Source organism: Lissotriton vulgaris, chromosome 3_1, assembly GCF_964263255.1.
Source record: "Lissotriton vulgaris chromosome 3_1, aLisVul1.2, whole genome shotgun sequence".
NCBI lineage: Eukaryota > Metazoa > Chordata > Amphibia > Caudata > Salamandridae > Lissotriton > Lissotriton vulgaris.
The window spans coordinates 1,455,546,537-1,455,564,635 of record NC_141689.1 but is presented as its reverse complement, the minus strand read 5'-3'; the positions used below and the strand labels follow the sequence as shown (position 1 = coordinate 1,455,564,635).

At 41.4% G+C, this 18,099-nt stretch overlaps 1 protein-coding gene across 1 annotated transcript in view; it reads right to left on the bottom strand.

Moving 5' to 3' along the window:
* Positions 1-18,099, bottom strand: part of CCSER1 (coiled-coil serine rich protein 1) — a 2,474,954-nt gene that overhangs the window by 963,303 nt on the left and 1,493,552 nt on the right. Inside the window, exon 6 of the mRNA XM_086961938.1 lies at positions 8,488-8,701. Within this exon, the coding sequence (XP_086818064.1) occupies positions 8,488-8,701 (214 nt within the window). The remainder of the gene's footprint in view (positions 1-8,487; positions 8,702-18,099) is intronic.

Below are 18,099 nucleotides of genomic sequence, written 5' to 3'. Positions count from 1 at the left end.
CGGGGACTTCAACATCCAGGAGTCCCTGCGAGACCGACACCCAGCTTCCGGTCCGCTCTCCCTGCTGGCCCGCCCCCCCGCCCATCACGCCCCCTATTTCTCATCTCTGGACTCGCCCAGCGCGGGACGCAGCTCGGGGCAAAGACCGGGCAAAGAGCGGGCCGTTTGAGGCCGTTAGAGGCTGGGAGAGACTGGACTGGGCCACTCTCTTTGGCCCTAACCTTCGGTACCAACTGTACCGCCAGTTCGTTTTTTCTGACTAGCCAATATGTCATCCCGTGAGTACAAAGAGAGGGCAGCCAAGTCCAAACTGAAAAATGGTACCCTAGATGACTTTATTACCAGGACCCACACAGCCATTGACACAGAGATTGCCAAAATGCAGCACCGAGTTTCTATTGAACTAGATGCCGCAAGGAGATTGTCACAAGAGTTAGCAGCGGCCAAAAAATCTTCACTAGGGCCCATAGCCTTCGCTAAAACCCCTGATCGTTTAATTGGCCCACCTCTTACCTTGATTGAAACTAAGGCAGATATTCACCAGCCATTAGTACCCACTATATCCATACCAAAGGGGGGCTCACCATTAGTATCCTCTAATTCCCTAAAATCTTCTATGGTCGGGATAGACGGGGAAGAGAAGGAGGGTGAGGGCGGTCCCCCGGAAATGGCGCCTAGATCCAATCCCATAGAACCGGGTGAGGGAAATTCTTGTATTAAACAACGAGGGTCACATAACAAAAGGAAGCGTAACAACTTAACAGCATACGCAAGGAAAAAGGCTAAGATTGCGAAGGCACAGTTATCCACCAAGGCACCATCTCCGCTATCCCCAGATCCACCCCCAATGATCAACACACAGCCTTCTGATTTAACACCAGAAATTGACACAGATTCGCTGGTGGTAACTCAGGAAAATAATAATCTCGTAATAGAGAATGAAACTAGTGGGGTGCCATTCTGCGTCATAAAAGGGAATGACGTAGAATTCTTGACTGTGGTATGGGAAACACTCAAAAAGCTCCTAAATCCCTTTGAAGAGAGACTTTCACAGATAGGATCCCAGCTCTTGGACATGGAAAAAAGTATTTTGAACTTAGAGAAAAAACCAACCCACAGACAAGATAAGGACCTTATGGCCAGTCTTGAGAAGCTGATAAAAAGCCTGCTGAATCCCCTGATGGAAAAAACCCATATCAATAATCTAAAACTAGATCAACTAGAGTTTCTAACATCTAAAAACACCGCTTTACTGGAGAGTCTTGTAGGTAATAGCAAACAACCCGTTGCTACTGGTGGTAATAATACTAGTTTAGCAAAAAAGGGTGCTAAGAATAACCAGACACAACCTCAGCAACCTAAAACTGCAGTGTCTGCAGATCTTAACGGTATTACCCCTTGTATAGCACCAGCTACTTTATCCAAAACTAAGCTGGCGACTACTGCAGGCTCTAAGTTAAATAACTCTATGGTGGTGGCTACACCAGTAAACACAGCTACCCCAACCCTGCCAAATACTGAAGGGAAAGAAACTCCAGTTAGCAAACCTCTAGTCCCTAGCAAAACCCCCCTGCCTGGTAAACAGATCTATGTAAGCATACCCCCTGAGGCTGCCCCGTATATGGCAATTTTGACAGGTGTTCCATTAATTGCAGAGAACAAATATGAGAAAATGGAGGACCTTTTAAATAAAACAAAATTTTGGCTAAATAATAACAGGCCCCTATCCGAAGACACTGCTACAAAAATCCTAAGTGTGCTGAGGGTCCCCTGGGTTGGGCCAAGCAAAAAAGATCTGGAGAGAGATTGCATCCTGATTAACTTTAGAGACATCTGGGTTAAGGATATTATTTGCAGTAAAGCGAGGTTTGGTAGGATGGGGGACATCCAGTGTGTGGGACTTGAATATTTCTACCCCAACCTTTATCATACTGCCCCAAACCCCAACCACCGTGGGTATAGAACAAACGGTAAAAATCACTTGGGTTGGGCACATAACCTGAACATGAATCAAGGCCCACAAAATTATTGTGCCCCTTGGCATGAGACAAATGGCCCCTTTATGGGACCACCAAGTATGGGCCCTTTTACACAAGTCCCGTTTAACCCACGAAGACCAAGGTTTCAGGGCGTAGAATACCCAGGATGGATCTCAAATAATAATAATATCCCATTGAGAAACCGCTTTGACCCATTAATGGGTATGGATGGGGTAGACTGACCACCAACCGGGTTTGAGGGCAACGCGCCTACCGTTCTAGATTTGGGAAAGAGGGAAAACGTAGGGATACTTCGCAATGATGACTCAGCGTTGGTGAATGTTGATTGTGATACTGTGAGTATTGGCCCCCCACACGTAGAGAATGTTGTCACTTTTGGGGGAAATATCTCTTTGGGTTGTGAGAAACACACATTACTGCCTGAACAAGACCCCTCAAGTACAAGAGATGCTTTGGGAAGCAATTATGGGATACAGGGGCCGTCTTTAATATCCTTAATATCTTGGAACATTGGCGGACTAACAGGCAGATTGGAAGATGAGGCATGGCTGGACTTTGTGGGAGCCCAGGGAATCCTGTGTTTACAGGAGACTTAGACTAGGACTACCTGCGACATTAAGGATTTTCAATCATTCACTGTTTTGGCTGTTCCATCAACATCTGGGAGGGCAAAGGGTGGTATAATGACAGCGTTGTCTATAAAACTACAGAAGCTGAAAACTTCGAAACTGGTGGACACAAACTGGTACCAACTGCTGTTATTAGAACATATTTTCCCAGAACCTGTGTTGTTAATCAACTGGTATCATAACATCTTTAATGGACATGACATATCGATAATTCAAAGTTTGGAGGACGCAGTGGGTAAAGCATGCAGCAGGCACCCTTCATCGTCTGTCATTTGGGTTGGCGATTTCAACTGTACGTTGTGCAGTTTTGGAGGCTCGAACGTGTGTGGACTGGAGGACTCAAACGCTCAGCCCTTGACCCACTTTAAACACACACCCCAGGGGGATGCTCTGAACAATATTATCATCATGAATGACTTGTGTGTGGTAGATCCTTGGTCTGCCCCCGACACACCGCATATACCAACTTTTCAGGGTACAAGGGGGGAGATGAGCACAATTGATTTTGTCCTGGTATCCAGCAGCTTTTTCAAATATGTTGATAAGTTGGAGGTGGTGGCCAATCCCGCAAGTGACCATAATCCCCTAATGTTGTCATTGTGCGTGCCAGCACAAGCATCACCAAAGATCTGGGAACAGTCAATTAAGTACAGCAAGAATCAGGGCGTTACCTTGAAATGGGGGAAGATATTGTTGTTAAATGTAAAATGGAAATGGAATCATGTCTAGTCCCAGTATCTGACCCCCATCAGGTTATTGAGAGCTTTGAGAAATTGTGTGGTCATGTAGCAAAGCACCTTAGGAAACCCAAGGGGAAGGGTGGCCAAAAGGCCTTTAGATGGTTTGATTCCGTGTGTTCTGCCACACACCGATCGCTAAAACTAGCCCTGCGCCAAAAACCAAGAAACAAAGAGCTTTTAAGAACTAGCAGAAAGGCCTATAGGGAGGCTATTGTAAAAAGAAAGCAGGACCTAAAAAACATTGCCTGGGAAGACCTTGAAAAGGCTGCAGAACTAAAAGATAGTAGACTCTTTTGGGAGGTCCTAAATCGCCCCCTTTTTAAGAGCGACAATAAAGAATCTATAGTTATGCAGGTCACCGCTGAACAATGGGTTCAACACTTTACTAAGATTTTTAACCCTAATTCCATTTCAATAATGGCAAGTACGGATAGGACAGGGGAACTGGTGGCACCTCCCTCGGCTTTGACCCTCAGCTCTTCACTTACACTGATAGAGATTGAGGAAGCCTTAGGGAGGGGATCATCACTAAAAGCTCCAGGCCCAGATGCTGTCCCCTTGGACCTTTTTAAATCTAATGTTAGTTTGTGGGCACCCATATTACTGAATGTCTTCAAGGCTGTTGTGGTCGGGCGCATCCCTGGTACATGGGAGGAGGCAATCGTAGTGCCGATCTTTAAGAAGGGTGATAGGCGCGACCCACGTTGCTATCGCCCGATTTCCTTAATAGATGCCTCATGCAAAATCCTGGGTAGGGTAATCCTAGCGAGATTAGAAAGTTGGGCAGATTCTACAGGACTTATAGTTGACTCCCAATACGGATTTAGGCGTGGAAAGGGGACCGTCGAGCAGTGCCTGAACCTGGCACTAATTCTAGGCAAGTACATGAAGGCAAAAAAGTCCTCAATACATCTTGCCTTCATGGACTTGACAAGTGCATTCAACACTGTTTGTAGACATAAGTTGTGGCGGATGATGGATGACATGGGCTTTGAGGAACCTTTGGTCACATTGCTTCGCAGGTTACATGCAGCAACAACTGTATCAATTAGATTTGGCTCTGGAGGTGAAATGACAAAACTAATTCCTTCTACTGAGGGTGTGCGTCAAGGATGCATTTTGGCACCTTTTCTTTTTCTGGTTTATACAAATGGGCTAGAAAAGTATCTATTAAACCAGGGTTGTGACTTTCCAAAAATTAAAGGCAAAAGTATTCCCATGCTTTCTTATGCAGACGATACTGTCTTAATGACATTAACTGGAAATAGCATGCAAGTATGTCTAGATGCCTTCAATACTTTCATGCTTGACCTTAACTTAAAGGTGAACTTTGATAAATCCTTTGTAATGTCTTGTGGCCCAAAAGGGTCAAAAATCAGGAAGTTTGTGGTAAATAATCGCATAATCGGAAAAGTGGAAAATTTTAACTACCTTGGTAACTTGTTTAATAGTAAATTAAGCTGGACGCCAGTCATGAAGGTTCGAGCCCAGAACGCGACACGGGCTATAGAGGGCATCTTCCGTTTCTGTAGCAAACTGGGGCAAAAACATGTTACGCACCTCAAAACTCTCTACACATCAAAATGTTTATCAGTGGCCACCTACGGGGCAGGGGTGTGGGGGACTGAAACACCATCTGTGATACAGGTGGTGGAAAATATTTTTATAAAAAGGGTTTTATCAGTTCCCAAAGGTTGCTCAAACATCTTTTGCCACAAAGAAATTGGAATGGTCAGTGTTTCTGATACGATTCGTTTGTCCCCTTTATTGTTATGGGGCAAAGTATGGCAATCTGAAGACCTGCAACTCACTAAAGACATTATCACTGATTGCATGGCTTTAGAAAATTCAAAACAGATCCCCTGGTTGTCCTATGTTTGTAACATGTTAAACAAGATTGGATTGGGTTCCTATTATGACAATCCTGAAAAAATAGAGGGAAACCATAAGGCGGACATAAAGGCAATGTATTGGAAATCATTGAATCCACCATCTTTGGACAATGCTAATGTTTATGCTCGTAAGCCCCAACCTCAGTTTTACCTAACATTTACCCTTAATGTGCAATGGCGATTCCTACTAACAAGGTTTAGACTGGACATTTTGCATTTTTTGCTTGCCTTCCTGAAACAAGGGGGTTGGTGTGAGAGGCTGCCCCCTTGTCCATGTAATAATAGAGATAGCCAAAGCACTATACATGTGGTCCTTTTTTGCTCCTTATATCAAGAGCCAAGACTCCGGTTTATTAAACCAATCTTGAAGGGGAGGCAACCTTGCACCTATAAGGAAGAGTATGATTATCTGTCAGCACTATCCTCTGTAGAAACCTGCTGTGCCATGCTAAATTTTATCAGAGTTTCGCTAAAGATCAGGAAGGCCTATGGTTAGCATCACATTGTATAGAATATCCTCTGGTGAAAATCATGTATTATATATTTTTATAACAGTAATTATTATGTCTTTTATAAATTTCGGAAAACTGTGTATTTAAAAAACTTTTTCTTGTTCTATGAGGTACGATGAATTGTATGTTCAGTACTTTTATGATCCATTTTATGAATCGAATAAAGTTTTTGAAATGAAAATGCCTCATTTTTTTAAACCACATCATATACACTTCCTCAAGCCAAGGGAAGTTGAATAAACCCTTCCCATTTCCCTGCATCAGCCAAAACTACAATCACAGACACACTTTAGAATGTAATTGGTGAGCACTGCTCTATAAAAAACATAACAACATAATACTAGCTTACGAGTTTTTAAACTTTAGTAACGTTACATTTCAGCCAGAAAAAGTCAGTAAATGAATTAACAGAGTACGTGCACACACGGCATGAAACAGTTCAACACAGATGTGCAATAGTCATCAGCCTTCTTTCAGGAAAGGGGAGAAGATTAAACCAAAATCCTAGGCTGGTATGCTGTCAATAAAGTGGTGTAGGCTTTAATATGAAGAATTGTGCTGCAAAAATAGATGTTACAGAGTCCATAAACAGATCATGATTACCCCCTAAACTGTTTAAATTGATAAGTGGACGAAAAAGCTCTGTTAGCTCTCAGTAGCCAAGGCCTAAGCACAAAGTGTCAAGCTTTATTGTTCTACGAAGTCCATGTCTTTTGGTAAGCCCAGTCTTGTTAGGCCTGTTCCTGAAAAGTCTTACTAGAATTAAAAGCCAGATGTAGCAAGCATTGGCAGTGGCTGTAAAGGAATGTTGTATGATAATGTGAAGCATTACAAGTGAATAACATGGGAATTGACATGTATGGAAGCAAAGAACTGTAGAATAATATTTGTGTGGTTTAATAGATCTGGAGACGGTGTCACTGACAAGCCAGAGCTAAACATTCATGTATATTAATGACTGCTCTCCACCCATCTGTTTTTTGCCAGAGAAAATCAACACATTATCCAATTATCTAAATCACTTTAATAGCATTACATTGTTATGTGTGTGCCCCTGAAAGTTTAAGAACAGGCAGCTGGATCAATAAACAAATAGTCACAGATGTATGGAGAGCAAGCATAGTTGTAGTGGAAGCACACAACTTCTGCCCAATCCAAATATGAAATCATGACTTCCACACTAGCTTTTTCTAGTGATGCTCACATAATTGTCTGGCGATAGCCGCGCTGGCACGCCAGACCATAGAGAGCATATTTACATTCGCAAACACTCCGATCAGGAGTGCAACCGCCAGAATGCTTTTTCTAATATACTAATCCCAATTCAGGATTCAGTAAACTTTTACAGACTCCTAAATTGGAGTTATGATGACCCATACTGATTTGGTAATTTGAAGGGCATTTTGTTGGTGTTCTTTCTGAATAATCGGTATATTATGAATCAATGTTTTGCAACCTTGATACAGCCACAAAACATTGAACAATTACAGATCCCTAAGTTGGAGTGCTCAGCCATTCGTGGAACAAAAGGGGTCCTAGTGGGACACTTTCCTTCTGAGAATATATATAAAAAAAAGGTTTGTGCAGGGTAGGCAGAAAAACGGGCTGCATTAAAAAAAAAGTTTACTTCATTTAAAAGTGATCACAGACCTGGAGGTCTGCTGAGCCTTGCAGGATACCACCCCCCTGTGATGGCCACCAATTAGTGTGAGAATTTTATGAACAAGCTTGTTAGTATACGGGCTAATTTGTAAAATTCTATACTGGTTGCAAAAATACTGGCAACAGAATGTGACCAGTTTTTGCAAACAGTATTTAGTATATCCGGCCATTAATTTGATAAGGATGTCACTGTTTCCCTTGTAAATGTGTTTGTATATTCAATAGCAGGTGGATTCCTAGGTATTTAGTTTGACACAAGCGCACTTCACCAACTTGAACACAACGTGAGGCCTCTTTGAACAGGTTTAGGGAATGGTGAGTGTGTACTCCAAAGAAGATCTCGAGAGTTTTTCCAGGATTAATATCCGTTCTTTTGAATTATAGTACAAAGGACAGGGCTGTTTTTCATTGCAGAAAGGTATCTTTATTGTTTTTCATAGAACATGGACAGCCGACACGTGTTTCGCCCCCTCATGGCGATTTGCGCCGGGGCTTTCTCAAGGCTAATTTTTCTTTTCTGGTGATCACCTCCCCGAGTCGAAATGAGATAGAAGAAAGACTAGGCTACTCGGGTTTTCTGAAAGGTCCAAGAAGAACCTTTGTTCCTGAAAAACTGTATTTATGATATTTTGGACATTGACACTATTTGGAAACCAAAATACTTAACGCCAGAAAAGAAAAATTAGCCTTGAGAAAGCCCCGGCGCAAATCGCCATGAGGGGGCGAAACACGTGTCGGCTGTCCATGTTCTATGAAAAACAATAAAGATACCTTTCTGCAATGAAAAACAGCTCTGTCCTTTGTACTATAATTCAAAAGAACGGATATTAATCCTGGAAAAACTCTCGAGATCTTCTTTGGAGTACACACTCACCATTCCCTAAACCTGTTTTGCTACACGAAGCCCAAGAGGTCCAGAGCTTCGAGTGTGTCTCCATTCAACAATAACCATAGCTTATTCAAGCGTTGTTAAAGCCTTGGAATTCTTGGACCTTTGCTACTCTATCCTCTTTGAACAGCTGCTTGGAAAATGTAGATGTGAAAATAATTACCTCTTGCAGAATCCTCTTCATTTTGAGGAGTAATGTCTTCACAGATGTGCAGTCCTGCATCATCAGCCGGAAAGGTAAAGATTCAAGGCCCACACTTTCTTCAAGGCTCGGGAACGGCCATTCCACAGATGGGCTGCTGGTTGAAACTTGACTGACTCGAGAGCACCTGGAATCTCCTTGTTCTATATCCTTTGATAAGTTCAAAGAGAAGTTTCTAAAAAATACAAATAAATACATGTAGTTGTAAAAAAAAATTCTAAAAACACCTTCAAACACAAAAAATGCGACATCTCTTAAATGCTCAACAGAACCCTTCACAATAGTATGGAGAGAACTATACATGTATACAGAGGGACAAATAATAAGACAAAGTAATAAAATAAACTTGGCTAAATTAGAATAGTATCACAGGCTCTACAAAAATGTAAGGAGTTAATCTGCTGACCGAAAACCAAGGCTGATAAATTAGTCTATCTTTACATCAGCGAAATAACCAATATAATTTGGATAGAAGGTATCCTTGCACTCAGACAAGGCCTCTCCAGAATTTATAGCATCCACATGTTGATCCCCAGTGAAAGGCCTGTGTCTACTGGTATTTGAACTCTTTCACACCTCAACAGTTTCTGTATATTCAAGCATTGGTCCACTGTGAAACACAAAAGGAGTGGTGTGGCTCACTAGTTAGAGGCGGCAGACCTGGAAGCAGAGGACGGCCTGGGACCAGGGTTCAATTCCCGACTTGGCAGGACCCTGAACCAGGGTCAGCGGACTCGATAATTCCTGTCTCGGTGCCTACTCTAACCAGGGATCACACTCGGCAATTCTGGGCATTAGCTTGCCTCATCTCCACAACAGCCCCCCACATACGCCGGGGATGCCTGGTTTCACCTTGGAGATACCCAGTAGAGAACATCTCACAGGGAAAGCCAGGACGGGTTCCCCAGCGGTCTATAGCGCCAGGACGCCTCCGGGTAGCAGTGCGCTTTACAAGACACATACATTTAGATTTACATTACATACATATATAATTGCTGTCTTTTACCACACAATTATTCATATGTTTTCTAAATTTACAGTGATACTTAATTGAATACAGGCAATATCACCCGATTTTTCACAGCTTTTCTTGATCTCCAAAAGAGTTCAATTGAGCATTAGTTTTCACTGTATTCAACCATTAGAGTTTATCGAAATGAATTGTGAGCCATATAAACATGGACGCATTTGGCGATTGGCAGTCTGTTTCTGAGTAAGATGGAAGCCTCCATTTCAGGGTGGATACTGTACAGATGATAACCACGATCAGTGCAGTGGAGAGTCACTTCCTTTATTTATTTAAATAAGGAGATATCCAGAACTGGGTGGAATTTTAATGACACAGGTGTACATCTGAAATTTGTGAAATTCGTGTTATGCAAAATTTGTGACAATGCCTTAGATTTTGCATTTTCTCACTGATACTGTTTTCAGCCATCATCTTGCATTATTTTGTTCTATTGCATGCGGTTTTCACTAGAGAAACTGCCAATTCACATTTCTTGTAATTTTTCAGTATTTTCCTGAAATTATGAGCAAATATTAAGTGATTTCATAGACAATAGACTGATGGGAGGAGATGGGGGCCGAGGACAAGGTTTATTTTGCCTGCTATTCTGTCACATCACTCACTCACTGAGTGGAGGGCGTACAACAGAGCATCATCTCATCGCCACACACATGCACGCAATATGAGAAAGTGCATGTGCACTGTCCGCAGGTTTCAGCTACAATGCATACATAATTCATAACACTTAAGTGAGTTGCCTTCAAGTTCATCATCGATAAAAGTATGTGCACACTTTCTGAGGCATCTGGGATCTGGCAATAACAGACTCTAAGGTACAACAGGCCAGCGTTCATTCTTTGACTCACCAATGAAAATACAGGACCTTAGCACATATCAGTCATTTGCATACAACACTCTAACAACACCAGTGACCAGGATGACTCACCCTGGAGGGCCACGAAAGCGGAAACTTGGTATGTATCTATGGGGGTCGATGATTGATCATGTGACTGGGTGAAATTTATTTATGTACAGGGGACTATGAATTGCCACTGTGATCTGATTTAAGATGTCAATGTGCTTATTTATTCTTGTTACTGTGGATTGTAATAAAATATAAAAATAAATAAAAAAGTGTGGTTTGGAGGAGTGGTCAGTTTTTGTCCCCTGCTTGGTTGAGAAATAATTTGTTTAATTTAGCCCGTGAGGGCCATCTGGGTCAATCCCTAACTAAAAAAAGGCTTAAAAGCGAGTTTTGGTACATTACTTTACAACCCCCAGGGAAATGGTATAGCTAAACGAGCGAATACATTAGTTAAAGGGACCAATAGATAGCATTGTCTAACCAGTGTGATGTTAAAAATAACACTGGGTAAAGCACTAGGCTATGCTCGCATAGTTTGTGAAGTTTCCGCTACCTTGCACTATGCGAATTGCACGTAGCACAGTGCAAACATGCATAGCGTAGCGTAGCGTAGTGCCGCAGTCATTTGTTCCTTGCTCGCGGACCTCAACGTCAAGTTGGCGACCGCGAGCAAGCAAAATGACATCCCGGTGAGACTTTTTCCTTGTTCTCGATCAGCAACATCAAGTTGCCGATCGCTAGCGTGGAAAATAAATCTCCTGTCCAGATTCTCAACGCGGGGAGGTCCGGTTTCTCATTGCGAGTGGTCGCGAATGCTCGCGACTGATCGCGATGAGAAACTACCAGACCATGTTGAGAAATTTGCCGCTCGAGTAAAAATCTATTCGAGCAGCAGAAAACTACAGCTCGCACTGTGCAATATGCCGTTTTCAATGATTGCACAGTGCCAGATGCTTGTCCGCACTCTGCAATCATTGAAAACAGCATCGTGCACAGTGCGAACAGGCTACTACGCAGTTCGCGTAGTGCTACGCGTAGCTTGCGTAGTGCAAAGTGCAGTTTGCATAGCTTCGCGTAGCGCTACTTCGCAAACTACACCTAGCCCTAGTTAAAAAGATTACACCACTGTTCATAGTGTCACACATAAATGTCTTTTCCAAGAGATGCGAGGAGGTCTACCAGTCACCAAAGTGGGCCCTGCATGGTTGAAAGACTGGGTTTTTTCAGCTGGTACGGTAATGGATTTAGTGGAATGAAGAAGAGGATGCACATTTAGCAGAGATCACTGGGTGAAGATAAAATCTGGTCATGCACATGGTGATCTGCCGAAATTTAGAATCAAATAACTCAGTAGTCTCCTTTTAGAATCAAAAGACTCAGTAGATTGTCAGTGGTCTTGAAAAGGGGAGAAAGGTGAAATTTACAGAATGTAACACTGTATCAAAAAGTTGGTACATATGTGAAAAGGAATGACGGATGCTCTGAAGTGATATTGATGGAGGATAGTGAAGTATGCAGAGCAAAAAGTGTTGCCTCAATGCCAACAGGTTCTGGGGTGAGACGTGGTTTGATGGAAAGGGTGGTAAGGTTCAGGGTCATCAGAGAAAGGAGAGATCACAAACATCCATCTTATTCTAGTGTTTATTTTAAATGATTATCCTCCAAGGTTGTGGGGATAATTATGTTTATAAAAAATATGATTATTTAGTTTTTGAGCAAATTTTCCTATGTAGACTCTATGTTATTTCTATTAGGTGTTCATGTATATATTTTATATTTGTTTTAGAAATGGTTAATATTTATTGTATTGTACGAATGGAAGGGGATGTGTCATGATGTCATTTGGTATCATCGTTCTAATGTAAGAATATTGAATGTTGGGATTTCCAGGACTATCAATTGCATCCTGACTGTTTAGGAAAGATCATGCTCCATTTGATTGCTATTATTTCACAGCAGGAGGACCGGGGTATTTTTTTCAAAAACTTCTGTCTTAAGCACAGCCTGACAAGAGGGAATTGTGGTAATTCCCTCATCAGCAATGCACACACGGGTGACATTTTCTGCTTTATTGGTCAGTGTTTATTTGACATTTCTTTATCAGAGATCCTGACGATCAACCTACTGTCTACCTCTCTTTTGTTCAGTTAATTTCTATTCCAATTATACATATTTTTCACCCACTTATTGCTTAAACTCAAACAATATGATAATAATACTGTAAATTATTTAGAAGTAATTTCAATGCACATCAATTGCCTCATTATAAACAAATTGCATATTTTCATTTACTAAATTTCATTTTTTTATGTTGTGCATGGTAGAAAGAGGCCTCCAGGCACAAGCTTCTTCATACCATGTAAAGAAAATATTCTCTATTAAAATGATGAACATTTGTGGCACTGAATCATTGTGTACTCAATTTTAATTGCTCTGGAAGCATAATGGCAATACAAATGCAATCTGCAGTACTTACAAATCATTGCTACAGTTTAAAAATATGAAAACGATTTTTTGGTCTTGAGCAATGCTTTAATTGATAATTAGTGATCTTACAGTGTAGCCTTAAGCCAGCAATAACTGCCTGTCAAATCCTAAGGTGAACAGTATCTATAGGAAATATTTAAAGGCGCAAAACAGCGTGTACAGCTAATGCATTATGCACATGACCAGGTTCACACACAACGTAATGTTTAAATGCACAAACCACTGAAATTAACCAGTTATAGATTGCCCTGGTATCTATAACTCATGCGCTAAAGATACTTTTACTCGTGCCCCCGCTATGCACAGTTCTCTCATCAATAATTTAATCGAAAATATTGCAGTGGTATTATCAATGATGTCATAGAAGATGTCATGAGTGATGTAATTTGTGGGATAATTAGAAATGCATGGTGAATGCACGATTTATAGTTACCTTAGGGTATGAGTTACAGTTATCAGAGCTAATTATACCAGATGAATTTCAATGGTTTTATACGTTTAAAATGTTACATTGTCACTAAGACTCTCACCTAACTATACTGTTACTTCAACTTTTACTTTTTCAGTGAATGTCTACTGTTTTTTTAGTGTAAAGTAATATTTTGTAGCCATTTGTAAAGCTCCTCCAGCAGGAAGCAAACCCCACAATGCGCACAGCCAGGCCCTGTAAACTTGTGGTCAACGCACCTGGAGGGAGCCAACCCCATGCTGTGCACAGACTTTGGCCGTGCATGGTAAGAGGTTGCTCAAAGGCCCTGACCTGTGGCCAACCCCCCACAGCAGGTAAACAACCCAAAAAGCACAGCGGGAAGTTGACTGGAAGGCCAGATCTTGTGCCTAACCCTACCAAAGGCAGCCAAACCCCCTGCAGGCTGCCAACCCTATGACATGCATAGCCTTTGGCATGCATGAAATGAAATGAAATGAAATTGGATTTATAAAGCGCATGGCTGCCCTGAAGCGTCCCAGCGCTGACTAACTAATAACAGAAAACTCTGAAAAAGAAAAAAGGAATTATGCAGCCTTGGGAAAAAGGAAAGTTTTAAGGGATTTTCTGAATTTCAGATAGGAGGGTTCCATCCGGATTTCCCTGGGGAGAGCGTTCCAATGTTTTGCCGCGTTCAGAGAGAACCGGCGACCTCCGGTACGGGCCTTTCTCACTCTAGGAATGGTAGCCAGGTTTTCCCCGTCAGACCGAAGGGCCTGCGATGATTTGTAGGGACAAATCAGGTTTCTCAAGGCAGGAGGACCTTTACCTTGCAGTGTTTTGTGAGTGATGCAAAGTGATTTAAAAGCAATTCGTTCCTGGATGGGGAGCCAGTGAAGGGCTCTCAGCAATGGTTTAGCTGAGGCCCTTCTAGGTGCCCCCATAAGCAGTCTGGCTGCGGCGTTCTGTACCCGCTGCAGGGTGTTAATTGTGGCCTTAGGTGCAGCCAAAAGGAGAGCATTGCCATAATCCAGTCTGGATAATATTAGACCCTGGATTAGTAGCTTCCTGGATTGGAAAGGTAGGAGGGGGAGCACTTTCCGTACTGCACGCAACAGACCAAAGCAACCACCTGCAACTTTCTGTGCAGGGGTCCTGAAAGTTACTTGGGGTTCAAACCAGACCCCAAGACGTTTAATTTTCTCCCTTGCTGGGGGCAAATCACCCAAACAGGGCGGCCAGTACTCAGAAGGCAAGGATGTAAAATGATGACCCAAGAGCATAATCTCAGTTTTAGCTCCGTTCAATTTGAGCTTTGAGTCAGTCATCCAGGAGAAAATTGCGGTTAGGCATCTCGAGAGGTTGTCTGGACATCCCCCTTGTTGAGTCAGAGAGACGACAAGTTGTGTGTCGTCTGCGTAACTAATGGATTTGATCCCGAAAGGGGCTACTACTTCTTCCAGCGGGGCCATGTAAACATTAAACAATGTGTAGAGTTGGCCTTTGGGCTCTTGGGACCTCATCCATTAGAGCAAACAGATATCAATTTAGAGAAGGGGGCCATGTGGCCACCCTCTCTGAGCGTTATTAGACCGCCCTCCCTTTTTTTCTTACCTCGGTTCTGGACGTTTTTAGGCTCAGTAAAATGGGCCGCGCGTCCCCACTCCCCTTCATTGAGGTATTGGGTCCTTGGGCCTCCAAGATGCGTGAGGAGGGGCCAATATACCCAATTGGCTAAATTTACTTAGGCACCACCTCCACCCCCAGGCCCAGGCCCACACTGGGTGGTCTTTTTTTTGCCGTGCAGGAGCCCTCACTTTAATAAAGAAATGTATGGTACTTTTGCTGATCCTCTGCGAATTCATGGCAAAATTTAAAGAAAATAAAATGTGTCGGCCTCAGGGGTCTACCCTGCCACCTATGTTTTTTTTGTTGGTTTTTGTAGGACTTATGACTGAGTGCCGAGTCCTGAGATGGCTGCCAACACTTCCTGGTGTTGGCAGCCAATCAGATCTCAGCAGGAGATCGGTCGGCTCATCTCATCCTCTGTGGCATGAAATATACAATGCTGTTAGCATTAATTGCTAAAAAAACTACTGAACAGATTTACTCCAGATCACAAAAAGCACTCTTTCTGGATTTAGATCTAGCTTTCTGCTAAATTTGGTGTAAAAGTGTTTAGCGGTTTGGGCGGTAGCTGTGTCTAAATTTCCTATTTTTTTTTATTTTTTATTATTGAGCAGGTTCGAGAAATACAAATAGCAATACATAATTAGATACATAACAAAAATGTGATATTGTATTATACATAACAGAAGGCAAGAAGCTTGCAAAATTCATAATGGCGAATATATAAAATTCAGCAAAGAGTACATTCATTTTTCAAGTCTTTAAAACCATAACATATTATGAAATGAAGCATAACCTTAAACTAGAGGTCTTCTATTTACAAGTGTTATACTAACGTAAACTAATTTTAATCCCTTTGTTGTTCATACCAATTGGCTACTGGCGACCAAATTAGTTCCCCGTATGATCGAGATTTTTTCCCTCGAGTTCGATAGATGGCTACTTCTTGTTTATATATTGATAGAAGTCTATTGAGCCATCCCTGAAATGCTGGAGCCTCAGAGTCCTTCCATCTGGCTGCTAGGATAATTCTATAGATAGCAGTACCTATATAAGTAGTAAAAATTTCTGGGTTACTAAGATCTAGAGAACTATCATAGCCTAGCAGGAACAAAGTTGTTGATGTTCTAATTTCACGGCCAAAAATCTCAGCCCAGTATTTTGTAATTATTTTCTTAATTTGATCTAATTTGGGGCGGTCAGAGAACATATGTATCAAATTTGCAGGTCCAAGTGTACATCTGGGGCATTTATCATGAGCAATCTTACCCCAGGTAAACAGTTTGGAGGGAGTATAATATAAGTTGTATATAGTTTTGTAAATTTGGGCTTTTAGATTACTCGCTAGTAAAACTTTAGAAGATAATTGTAAAGACATATCTATGTCGACATTAGGATTATTCAATTTATTGGCCCAGCTAGTTTCTATAGTTTCTAGGTCATCGGGGTGGTTACTCAAGAGAATGTATATATCACTTATTCTGGTTGTTTGTTTTTGTATGAGATCTATGAATGGTATGGATTTTAAGTCTATATTTGAAATATATTGTCTCAGTGATGTATAAATTTGGATAAACTTTAGGTAATCTGTAGAGTAGATGTGATATTTGGCATATAATTCGTCAAATGTTATTCTGCCATCTTGATTTAAGAAGTCGCCAATAGTGATTAGGCCTAAATTCTCCCAACGTTTAGTTATATTGTCGTTAAGGTAATGGGGTATTACTGAACTATACCATAGAGGTGTATATTTGGTATATTTAGGAATTATCAGTGTTTTAGTAATTCTAGTCCAAATTTTAAAGGCGTCTGTAATGATTTTGAATTTAATCTTTTTAAAATAGGAAGGTTCGATTTGTCTTAATAGTAGACCTCTGGCTTTACTTTCCAGTGTTAATTCATAAATGGATGGTATGGGTTGTTGTGAATCGTTATAGTCATTGCAGCTGGGTGTAAGCAGGAATATCATTTGCTGTAAGATGGTTGCCCATAAATAGTATGTTAAATTTGGGACCGCTAGACCACCTCTGGAAACTGGTAATACTAACTTAGGTAGGGCTCTTCTTATCTTCCTGTGATTCCAAATAAACGAGGATATTGCTTGGTCCAGCGTTTTCATAGATAAATTAGTAATTAAAAGGGGAATTGCTCGAAACAAATATAGAATCTTTGGGAATATTGTCATTTTGACATAATTACTTCTACCAATTATGGACAGGTGAAGGTTGTTTACTCTGAGTAGATCTGCTTTTATTTTTTTAATTAGAGGATCGTAATTTAGTGCATTAATATCATTGGTATTTGACGAGATATTCACTCCTAGGTATTTTGCATTATTTACTCTGTATTGACTTATAAATGGTGTATTCTCGGTGCATATAACCATAGTTTTGTCTTGGTTTAGGGAGTATCCAGAATAGAGCCCGAAAGATTTGGTGGTTTCTTCTATTTCGATTATGGCCTCTGTAGGGTTAGTTGTTACAACCGCAACGTCATCGGCATAAGCAAGGACTTTAGTGTTGTAGATGCCGACTTTATTGGTGCGATCGCCGGTGATGTTAATAGTTTGATAATTAAGGGATTGATATAAAGTGCGAATAATAATGGAGAGCACGGGCACCCCTGTTGCGTGCTTCTCTGAATGTTTATATTTTCAGATTCGCAGCCACCAGTCAGAATTCTTGCTTTTGGATCAACATAAAGGGCTTTTATTGATTTTATGAATACCGGGCCGATGTTATTGATGGCTAATATTTCCCAGAGAAACTGCCAGGAAACCCGGTCAAAAGCCTTTTCGGCATCCAGCAAGATCATTGACATCTGACCCCTCTCTACTTTCATGATGTCAAAAAGAGATATTACTCTGCATGTATGATCTGTGGTGCTCTTGCCTGGTATGAAGCCGTGTTGCCAGGGAGACACTAGATGTTCGACGATCTTGCCCAGGCGGTTAGCAAAAATGTTGGCGTATGTTTTGGAATCTGAATTGATCAATGAAATTGGCCGATATGATGTTGTTACTTCGGGTGGTTTATCCTTTTTCCTGAAAATAGCTATATTGGTTTGCTTCCAAGATTCAGGGGGTTTTCCATGCCACTGAATCCCTAAGAAGAGATCATGCAGGAATGGGATAATTACTTTACCCAGTATTTTATA